At 35.6% G+C, this 12,196-nt stretch overlaps 1 protein-coding gene across 1 annotated transcript; it reads left to right on the plus strand.

Annotated features, from left to right (window-relative positions):
* Positions 1-1,017: 1,017 nt before the first annotated feature.
* LOC100433469 (olfactory receptor 6K3) lies at positions 1,018-5,430 on the plus strand. The gene is made up of 2 exons (XM_002809969.5): positions 1,018-1,055; positions 3,620-5,430. The coding sequence occupies exon 2, from the start codon at positions 3,637-3,639 to the stop codon at positions 4,582-4,584; it is 948 nt and encodes a 315-aa protein (XP_002810015.3). The 5' UTR covers positions 1,018-1,055; positions 3,620-3,636; the 3' UTR covers positions 4,585-5,430.
* The last annotated feature ends 6,766 nt before the right edge of the window (positions 5,431-12,196 follow it).

Consider the following 12,196-nt stretch of genomic DNA (forward strand, 5'->3'; position numbering starts at 1 on the left):
CAGAGCAAAATATGATTATGGGAATTCTAGGAAAAAAACAAAACAGAGGAAAATAATAATTAAAATTAAAGGAAAATATTTCTGAGCTTGAGAATACTTGAGTCATGGGATCAAAACAGACTGTTTTATATTACACAAAATCATTGGAAATACAGTGTGACCTGTTGACATTTTTGAATTAAAAAAAACCTACAAGTTAAACAACTAAAATAGGCTCCCAAATCGTAAGAAGAAAAGTTAGACAAAACTCAGAAAGCATGTCTTCCTATTTGAGAACTTGATACATATTTCCAGAAGAAGATGACATGATAAAAGTAATTAACTTTGAAAAAAATGAGAACTTTGCGATTTCAACAGATCAGTGGATGAAGCACATGATATAAATAATACTCTTGTAGAAAAGATGAGATATTGATCTTCAGTAAAGAAGTCAGCAGAACCAGTGTGAGTTGTTCAAGGTAGGAAAGACCCATACACACTCATGGCATGAGAAAAACAAAAAAAGACATGGTTTCCTCACTTTCTTCAGTATTGGCACTAAATCCCCAGTGCCATGTTTATTATGAAATGGCCTTATTTTCTGTAAAATAGCTTTTCAAGATGATCTTCTGGTGTCAGTATATTCTCTTCAAGGCTTTTCAAATCTGTGTGTTCACGTAAGCAGGCCAGGACCATGTCAAAACTACCCTTTGCATAGTACGCTGGTAGACTCAAGAACAGCTGAGACAATCATGAAAATGCTGGAGAAAGAAGCTTACAAATTTGGGAAGATGAGTACAATCAGGAAAAATATATATATTTATTGACAACTTCGATCTGAAAATCTAACAAAAGGAGAGTAAGAGGGGAAACTTTCTGTTAATTAACCCCATGAGAGAAAGCGATTCACTTCAGTGCAGTGGAGGGGAAGAATCCTCCACAGAGCCCAGTTCCCCTTCCTGTTATTCCCTGGATGCCCTATGGAGAGACAATAAATCCCTTTTTGAGGTGGCTGAAGTAATATTAAGGATGCAGTGACCCAGGCAGACTGAGGAGTCCCTATGTTTTTGGCAAAGGTGAGTGTAGATGACTAACACATAAAGAGACCGAATTCACTCGCCATGCATAATCATCATCATCATCGTCATGTCATAACCTGAAGACCTTATTATTAAAGAATTTAGAACTTTGAATAAGGGTGGAAGGCAAAGGCATTTACAGGATGAAGCTCTGTTCAGTGTGGTTCTGGGCATGGGTATATATGAAACAGCATGCCACATTTATAATGCCATTTTCTGAGAGATCATCTAGTCAAGAATTGATTGAGGCTCTCATTAGAACTGAATTGTCATAGTTCCCTTTTCAAACAGTCCCCAGTTTTCTTTGTTCACTTACTCATGGCTGTCTTGTGCACTTAATTATAATTGTACCAAGTGGCTGAGTTCCAAGTTAATTTATTTGATACCTACCATCTCTACATATTAACCCTGTTGTAGTCACTATGAGGGATAAAAGACGTTCACTGTCCTGAAGGAGAAACCCATAGTCTAGAGAAGGTAAAACAAGTGAGCTGATGATGGATCCTGATGAACCCTTCAATACAGCGTAATGGCATTCAACACTTCCGAGTGTTTCCTATATTCCTGACACTAAGGTTTTAAAATGCATTTACATGTATTGGTAGAGGCGGTCAACTGTATGTAGATTAGAGTGTGTCTCTAGAGATACAGTGCATAGATTTAAATTCTGACTTTGCCCTGCATTAACTGAGAATTTCTGGACAAAGAACTTAACCTGTCTGTGCCTAAGTTTTCTCCTCTGTAAAATGGGGATAATCATTTCACCTCATTAGCGCATTAAGAGCATGAGGTGAAAAATGCATACAATGTGCTTGGAATAGTGCCAGCATTAGTGAGGTAATAATACCGTATACTATACTATACAATACAATTCTATTGTTATTATAAAATGTTTAGTTATTCTCAGGACTTCATTAACCAGTATTAATATTTTCTCAATTTTACAAATGAGATATTAAAGGCATAGAGAAGCTTAGTAACTTCATGTTAAGTCACAGAGCTGGTAAGCCATAAAGAGAATTTAAATGCTAGCAATTTTTTTCTGGCATCTAGACTTTTAACCAGCAGTATATATTGCTTTTGTGTGAGGAGAGGTGGCAGAGGAGGGAGAGGTATGTTACTTTAAAGTCAGAGGAAGTAGCACAAACAGGAGGGAACTGTGATTTTAGAAAGCAACATGAACAATGGGATTGCAGGGGAGAGAGGAGTGGGAGAATGTTAGCAGATGAAGCTACAGAGAGTTAAGAGTCAGATAGTTGGTGTGAAGCTTCTGAAAGAGAGATTGATTAGAGAAAAACATTTAGAAGTATTAATAGTTAAAATCCTGTAAGTGGATGAGATCACTAAGGGAGTGTATAAAACTATAAGAGGTTGAAGTGGATGATAGGAACCTGGGGAAAATAGACTCTTGGGAAAGAATTTAAGAAAGACAACACAAGCTAGTATAAGAGAGAAGAGGCAGAATAAGAAAGAAAATACGAATAAAAATAAATAAAACAGAAGCAAAAGTCAAAGCTAGAATTGCCTTTAAAGCCATCTGGGCGTCGCGTCCCTTGAGAATGGAATCGTGGAAACAGAGGACCAAAGTCTCAAGCAGGAGTAATGAAAAGTATCAAGTGCCAGAGATGACTGGATAGTTTCCATTAGTAATTAGCAGGGCATTGATGAACGTGATCGGTATAGTATCAGCATAATGCTCGGGAGGAAGCACACAGCAGTGTTAAAGGAGAACAAGAAATGCAGAGAGGTAGATTGTATCACTCTTTCCAGAAGTTGCCTGTTAAACACTGTCCAAATCTTTCTGCAAGTATTTACTAAATCCTACAGCATCCTTGTTAGATAGGTACTATTTTTAATCCCATTTTGCCAATGATTACCTGAGAATCTGAGGTATTAAGTAATTTTCCAAAAGACATATAGGTAACAATAGACTTAGGATTTCAATGTCAACTTCAGGTTTACATTGTAACACCTTAGAACAGAGATTTTCAAAGAGCATGTGCACAATGGCCCAGTCGAGTAGGGAAAGAGCATAATATAACATCTATTATGTTTATTTGTATTCATACTTTTTACTTTTAAAATTTATTATATGAGATACACATATAATTTTGTATTATTATGCCTTAATATAGTAAATGTGTATAACTTATAAATGCAAATACTTATATTAGAGATTAAGCTAAAATAAAAATAATTTTAACTAGTTTTTTTAATTATTAAAACATTTGGAGACCCCTATTTCTGCAGTTGTGCCAATAAATAAGATGTACAGCTAAACAACGTTGAGGAATAAGAAGAACTACCTTGAAGGTTTCATTTTTTTCTGACTTTAAACTAGTGTACATATTGTCCAATGTTTGATATGAAAAAGATGTTTGATATGTTTGATATGAAGAAAAATCAAACATTGGACAATATGTACACTAGTTTAAAGTCAGAAAAAAATGAAACCTTCAAGGTAGTTCTTCTTACTCCTCAACGTTGTTTAGCTGTACATCTTATTTATTTTTTTCTCTACCTTCTCATGAGCTGGACTATGCCCTCTCCTTCATTCACAGGTAGCTCTACTAGAAATATGGAGAGCGGAAACCAATCAAAAGTGACTGAATTTATCTTCACTGGATTCCCTCAGCTTCAGGATGGTAGTCTCCTGTACTTCTTTCCTTTACTTTTCATCTATACTTTTATTATCATTGGTAACTTATTAATCTTCTCTGCTGTAAGGCTGGACACCCATCTCCACAACCCCATGTATAATTTTATCAGTATATTTTCCTTTCTGGAGATCTGGTACACCACAGCCACCATTCCCAAGATGCTCTCCAACCTCATCAGTGAAAAGAAGGCCATCTCCATGACTGGCTGCCTCTTGCAGATGTATTTCTTCCATTCACTTGGAAACTCAGAGGGGATCTTGCTGACCACCATGGCCATTGACAGATACATTGCCATCTGCAACCCTCTTCGCTATCAAATGATTATGACCCCCCAGCTCTGTGCTCAGCTCTCTGCAGGTTCCTGCATCTTTGGTTTCCTTATCCTGCTTCCCGAGATTGTGATGATTTCCACACTGCCTTTCTGTGGGCCCAACCAAATCCATCAGATCTTCTGTGACTTGGTCCCTGTGCTAAGCCTGGCCTGTACAGACATGTCCATGATTCTGATTGAGGATGTGATTCATGCTGTGACCATCATCATTACCTTCCTAATCATTGCCCTGTCCTATGTAAGAATTGTCACTGTGATATTGAGGATTCCCTCTTCTGAAGGGAGGCAAAAGGCTTTTTCTACCTGTGCAGGCCACCTCATGGTCTTCCTGATATTCTTTGGCAGTGTATCACTCATGTACTTGCGTTTCAGTGACACTTATCCACCAGTTTTGGACACAGCCATTGCACTGATGTTTACTGTACTTGCTCCATTCTTCAATCCCATCATTTATAGCCTGAGAAACAAGGACATGAACAATGCGATTAAAAAACTGTTCTGTCTTCAAAAAGTGTTGAACAAGTCTGGAAGTTAATACAGAGCCACAGTTTCCCTTCCATTGCTTTTTTTTTTTTTTTTTTTTTTTTTGAGATTGAGTTTCACTCTTGTTGCCTGGGCTGGAGTGCAATGGCATGATCTTGGCTCACTGCAACCTCCATCTCCTGGATTCAAACAATTCTCCTGCCTCAGCCTCCCTAGTAGCCGGGATTACAGGCATGCACCACCACGCCCAGCTAATTTTTGTATTTTTAGTAGAGATGGGATTTCACTGTGTTGGCCAGGCTGGTCTTGAACTCCTGACCTTAGGTGATCCAACCTCCTCAGCCTCCCAAAATGCTGGGATTACAGCTGTGAGCCACCGTGTCTGGCCCTTTCTATTGCCTTAATGTTTGTCTAACATATTAGAACATGAGATTACTCTATACCTAGTGCTTTGTCACACTGAAATTTCTGTCATCCTAATTATTTTCCCTATACCTAGAAAAAATGTTTATACTCTCTGTGTCATCGTTATAAAACTTGCTGTGCATATCATGAGGAACCTTATTATGTGGCTGAATAACTGTAGTTTCTTTCTTCTGAAATGCTGTGGTTAAAGAAAATTTGTTTGCCACGTTAGAGGTTTAGAACTACAGAGCTTGCGCTTCAGAAGCTGACAATGTGTTCTGAGGTAGTATGTCTTTATTTAGGTAACAGATCTTAGAAAAGTTTTTTTGTTTAATTATGAATCATGGATTACCTCATTGGGGTTTTCCAGAAATAGAAATCTAAGAAAAAGCCAAAACAATATTTAATTAAGTTATATCTTTATTTTTAGTTATGTAGTTACCTATTCATTAGAATAATTACATATTTAGTAAGATTAGATTATTAGTACTGCCACACATGTTTAAAAGAAAACTACAAGATAGGATACTATTTACAGTAATATACTTTGGTTTCCACAAATATCAATTTTAGTTATTGTTTGCCCTTTCCAAGATTAAACATCTTCACTTTCTTTATTTACAGTAAAAAATATTTGGTGTATTCACTGAATGGTAGTGTCAAAAACACAGATGATTCATTTAACTTTTTGACTAATAAATTTTAAAACTTTCCTCTTCTTTCCATATTTACTAACATTGCCTTAATTTAATTTTCTATAATTATTTATGTACAATTATTATAATTATCTTTAAAAAATACAGTAAAATTTTGAAATGAAGATAGTGATTTTATCTCATGTTTTAATTTTCTTCTTTAACGAATCCAATAAAATGACCAAACCTTAGATCATATAAACTTCTTAAAGGCTTTAAACCCAAAAAAGATAATAATGATTCTCATTTTTTATTGAGTGGTCCAGCAGTGGTCATATCAACATGTGAATACAAACAGAGAAAACATAAAACTACCCTTTCCAGCATGTATCACATTACTTCCCCCAAAAAAACCCCCTAAAAACCATATAATTCCTGACAAACAGAAAAGAGTGACTTCAATAGACAAAATCTACATGGTTTCCTGAAGACATAGTGCAGATAAAATAAAATTCAAAGGAATTAAATAGAGGCAAGGGAAGGGCTTATTTAGAAGACAATTTGAAGTCATCTTTTCAGTAAGTGTTGGAAATTCCAAACTGAGAACAAATTGAATTGTAGGGATGGGGAGGTGAAATTTATTAATATCTGAAATATTTCTAGCATATTAGATGAGAAAGTTGCTCACCTAAATATTTGTTGCCTGGTCTTCACCTGGTGGATCACATGCTATGTAAAACTGGGCTACCCTAACTTCAATAGTTCTAGTTTAGGTTCCCATAGCCAACAGAGAAAAAAATGCCCTTTGGTGATTCTTCATAATATACTTTGACTATATACATTTTTCTAAATGAATTAGAGCTCTAATCTAACAAGGAAACCATTACAATTAAAATACTGCTGTTAAAAGCAGCTAAGAAAGGGGAGATGGTCTTTCAATCCCATATGACATTTTAACCTGTTTCCTTCCCAATCATTTTAAACATGGTTCATACTAATTATAAATAAAGAAAACAAAAACTTACATCAAAAGACTTGTACTTGACTAAAGGTTGTATTTCATGGCTTCATGGTGGCCTCCTCAGGAAACATATTATTTTCTCATGGGAATTTGAACCTGCTGTATTATCATTCCCAGGTTTCCAGCAACGTGAGTTGAAGAAGAGGATGGACCAGGGGTGCTGGAGAATCCACAGAGAGACCGTAGAGTGCAACTTTTACCCCAGTGGATACCTTTAGGAACTGTCCTCACAAGTACCTGCATGCATAGTAACCAAACAATTTAGCCCAGAGAGAGAGAGAGAGAAAGAGAGAGAGAGAGAGAGAGAGAAGGGGGAGGGAGAAAGGAAGAAGAAACTTGTTTCTTCCCCTTCTGTGACTAAAAGATTTACAGGAGGTATTCACAATGTCTTATATAATTCAACCAGAATAGTTCTTCTTCTATAAGAATTAGCAAACAGAAAATTAGCCTAATTAAAAATATAGTTTTGGAGGTGATATTGGTATATATCTGAATAAAAACAATCAACATTTACAGTGACCTTAGGGATGTCTTCATTAGTTTAGTTCTTTAAACAGAACCCCAAAAGAGGTAGGGTGTAGCAATTTGTGCTTTCTCCTCTCAAAAGCATATTTATGAGCCAGAGAGGTGCTTGCTTACTTCATGCTCTAACCTCTCAATATATGATTAGAAGACCAACTCAAGGGTATCTTGCCCCTGAAAATCCCAATAATCTATAAAAAGGTACAAAGTGTTCACACACACTGAAATACAACTGTTCTGAATCTTAAGTGAAGCATTATCCAAACTCACTTACTGATAATATTTCATCTAAAGTAAAATGTAAATTGCCATCCTGAATTTAGAAGGGGGTTATATAGGGTTGATTTAGTGGCCCTTCTGTCTCTTTAGAAACTCACCCATGAAAATCTGAAAGGATGTCTCCCACTTTCTCTTTATCAATATCCTTATCTCAAGGACAACAGCAACGGGGATGAACGCATGTGAAGTCTCTCAACACCCACTCTAAGGTGTAGGAGGCTGAATCTACAGGAAAGTCAATGTTTCCTAAGTGGAACTGTGGCTTTTCTCATTTGTTTGAAATCCTCAGGCAATGGGCGAGAAGGCAGCTTTTCCAGGGTTAGTGTCTCCTGAACTTCCAGTTTGGTCTTCCTGACTCAACGTGGCAACCAGGACTTCACAATGCAGCTAACAGGGAATGTCCACATGCGATTGATTCAGAGTGCCAAGCAGAGGCCCTGGTAGCAGCTTACATGGGTCAGGATTTTCCTCAGGAATGGTTAATAATTAATGGTTTACCCTGCATGTCAAAATGTATTACAAATAAATTCCCAGTCCTTATGTCCTCAACTGATATCTGAGGCTGGTAACTGCAATACATGCTACCATGAACCTCAAAACAATCAAGTGAGCAACTGGCAGGGCTGTTAACAGTGTTAACCAATTTTCTGGATGCCCAGTCACAAAGATATGTTAAAACAAAGTCTTCTGTATTTGATTTTACTGTTATGGGGGAAAAAATACCTTTAAACCACTGGAGGAAGTTCCTCCCCCGAAAAAAAATTATGCATGAGAAAAACATAAGGAACTGTGTTCTTAAATCTCATTGATGAAAAATTTGATGTCAGGTAGGGAAAAATTTTATTTGAAAGTCCTTTACGCATTGTATTCATTAGTCTTAGCTCTCTCAGTGTTGCATTTTCTTAGGCTGATAGAAAACTTGGTCATAACATTGTTTTCAGTTCAGACTATCATTGGAGATGAACTAACACTGGTGGCTGGAATTCTCTGGTGGGAAATAGAAGGACAATTAACATTCATCCAGCATTATCTAGGCACCAGGCACTATGCTAATATTTTACTTATGATATTATTTAATTTTTAAAGCCTCAAATTAATTCCTACCATTCTACTTTTTTCCACAGCAGTCCAGTCCACAGTTTTGTGGGTTGTAAACAGCAGAGCGGTTTTGGAGTATTTCTCAAACCATTCCCCAAGTTGAATGCTCTCTGGGTGACCAACAGCCGGTTAAGAGCTCTGGGCCACTTTTTGGCCACATTACACGCAGTTTTTCTTGTCTACTTTAAGCAACCATAATTCCTACAGACTAAGCCACTTGGCACTTGCCTTGTTGACTCTGTAATTTTTTATGTAACACTAGGTTATCTCCCGATTAGAATTAAGAAGTGTAAATGAGGGATAAATGGAGGAGATATCAAACTTTTATGAACTGCCTTCTAGCTGCCAGGGGCCATGCAGTCATTTGCATATGGCATATCTTATTTAGGCATCACCATCCTAGTTTACAGATGAACAAATTCAGGCTGAAGGAGTTTAATTAGCTTGACAACATCATATTGCTGGTGATGCAAATGTCAAAGTGTGCACTTTTTCTGCACCTCAAATGCCTCCCTGTAAATCAGTGGTCTCAACCAGAAGGGATTTTTGTCCCCTATAGGACATTTGTCAATGTCTAGAGACATTTTTGGTTGTTATATTGGGCGAGGTGCGGGGGGAGTGCTATTGGCATCTAGTGGGTAAAGATGAAGGATGTTGCTAAACATCTTACTATACATAGGACAGCCCCCATGACAGAGTTATCCAGCTCCAAATATCAATAGTGCCAAGGTTAAGAAACCCACTCCAAATCAATAAACTTTGAATTTACCAAAAAAAAAAAAAAAAAGGTAAATCCATTATATCTGCATTCTTTAAAAGATTGTAAATCAAACCAAAAGGAGAAAACCAAGGAAAATTCATGTGCACAACATACTATATTTCTAGCCAGCAAACATTAGTTTGAAAAATGTTAAAACATGATGCATTCTATATTGCATAAAACTCTTGAGACATTTTCATCAGGAGATTAAGATCTACAACTCTTTTTCGTGATCAGTTGAAAACATGATTTTGGAAAGAAGTGACCAATCAGGTGTTAATGTCTATATATTCTTTTTGCTTGTTTTGAGGGTATTTATGTCCCCTAAACACCTTCCCAAATGCTTTGTATATATATGTGTGTGTTTGTGTGTGTATTTAGCATGTGTCGTTTGGAGATTTGTGTGTGTGTGTATGAAAACTACATTGAAAAGTGCATTTTCAGGTACGTGATGCACCTTTGGACACAGGCTAATGTAATTTTTAAAATGAAAATGTTCTGTTAATAATACCAAATCTTTTGCCATTAATCACTCTAAGCACATGCATACATATGTAAGTAACCTGCACATTGTGCACATGTACCCTAAAACTTAAAGTAGAATAATAATAATGATAATAATAAAAAAGAGTCACAAAAATAATTTTAAATATATAATGAAATCATAGAGAACTCTTACTATTAATACATGAAATAAATTAGTTTGTGATGGCAAAGTTAGTGATAATAAAAAACATTACAGAATATAAAAATGCAATGGAAGAAGAAGAAAATGGAATGCTCCAGAAAACTAAACTAGAGAGTTAGAATTTGACTTCAGAAAGTATCATAAAGCTCAAAAAATAATAAATAAAGTGCCCTATCAAGATTGATGACAAAAAAACTAAATCCTAGAAATGCAATATTGATGACATACGTATTCCAGAAAGAGAAGGCATAGCAGACTGAGAATAAAATGAAAGTGCTACAACAGTTAGCAATAAAAAAATTACCTTAAAACGAAATCAGACAACTATTTATGCTTCTAATCAAAGTAAAATAGCTTGTGGTAGACCCAACTTTTCACTGAAAATAATGAGGAAGCTGAATAAAATAAGATTAAAAACTGCTTAGAGGTATTACAGATAGAAACACTATGGGCACTTAATCCCCATAGACACTGAGGATTATAATTCAAGATAAGATTTTAGGTGGGGACACAACCAAACCATGTCATGCTTGCATTAGGTAGCTCCTTCCCTTTCAACACTAAACCCATATGAAGCCATGCCCCGAGAGCCACTGGTTCACAGAACGAGAACATGTAAAGGTCACCTGAACCCAACCTGCCTAAAGCCTGGTGCCTGGGGTCCAGAATCTGAAGCGTAGCCTCTCTCATCCTGTTGCCTCTGACTTACAGATTTACTAGCACAAAGCTAATTAATTGTTGTTTTAGTACCCATGTGTAAAACATTTGATAAGTCACTATATTTGGTTGTGTGTGTACTTCATTTGACAATGTACCTTTCTGAGATTGCATAAATTTAATATATAGTACTTACTATCTGAATCTTAAGATATTCTATTGAGTTGTATATACTTTTGAATTGTATTGTTAATTTTTAAAACAATTCTATCATTTTCAGAAAGATTATCTGTGTCAAATGTGTTGTTATTTAACCACACGCTGCTCATTTATATGCTGAAGAGTTTTTACCCCTTAAAGAGATTTTAGCTTATTTATCAATAGAGCAGGTGCTGAAGATTTGAGACTGAGTGCTGGGTTGTGAAGAAATACAAGGGAGTCAATCTTTGAAAGTTGCATTCTCCTTTTTGTAACATTTTCTTCATCATTTTTGTGGCTCATAATCATCTTTACTTGATCTGTGCTTGAAAATAAAGTTATGGCATTTAAAAAGTCTTTTAAAATAAAAACTAAATCCAAAAGCTCTTCATACCATATAGAAATAAGAAATATGTACAAGAGATGAAAGAATTATAGAACATTTTACTTTATCCTTATTGGTTACCATCCGTATGTAAGCAAATGTTTTGGGTTATTCCAAACAGCACAAAATTCAGATGTATTTTACATGATATTCTATAACTAGAAACTGCTGTGTTAGGTAAGTTGGTCAGTGTATCTTTGTCTGAAATCATAATACTACCTCTTAGTTCACATTTATTTAGTTTGTTTTGGATGGAAAATTCATTGCACTTTAATGAAAAAAATATGACCTCTTTAAAGAAGTGAGAAAATAGAGAAAACAGAAGAAATTTGGCAAATGATATAGACAAACAATTTACAGGCACATAAACTCGAAAGTCTAGTAATTACATGAAGAGATGCTTAAAAATCTTTATTAAGGCCAAGTGTTAGAGCAGATGAAGAGACAAAGAAATACATGCACAACTGATAAGAATGTAAACTGGTGTGGCCATTTTGGAGAAAAATCTGGTAGAAATGAAGTTCAAGTGTATCGTCTGTTTTAATAATCCTGCTTCTAGGAATATTTGTCAAAGACGTTTTTACACATGTTTGTAAGTTGACATACATGAAGATGTTCTTCAGAATGTAAGGTATTTGGAGGCAATCTGGAGCTTATTATGGAGAAAACAGGTACTTAACATATGCCAAATGAATAGTTCAGAGAATAATGCAGGTGTTAAATATTATGAGCTATTGAACACAAAGAAACAAAAATAATTCCTGTAAATAATACTAAAAGGTAAAAATAAGCAATACAATGAAATCAACACCATTTACATAAATAAAAAGTACATGCGTATGAAACAAAAGCACGTGTTTTATAAGAATACATAGAGAAAATATTTGTCAAGTTAATTTAAATAGCGTATAAAAATGAGGATAAGTAGAATTAGAGGGAAATACATAAAAATATGCAGAATGGAGTGCTATTTAGCCATAAAAAAGAATGAGATTCTGTCATTTGAAACAACATGG

This window comes from Pongo abelii, chromosome 1, assembly GCF_028885655.2.
Source record: "Pongo abelii isolate AG06213 chromosome 1, NHGRI_mPonAbe1-v2.0_pri, whole genome shotgun sequence".
Taxonomy (NCBI): domain Eukaryota; kingdom Metazoa; phylum Chordata; class Mammalia; order Primates; family Hominidae; genus Pongo; species Pongo abelii.

Bases quoted from the DNA above. Each gene is read 5' to 3' on its own strand.
- LOC100433469 (XM_002809969.5), top strand. From the start codon at position 3,637: ATGGAGAGCGGAAACCAATCAAAAGTGACTGAATTTATCTTCACTGGA.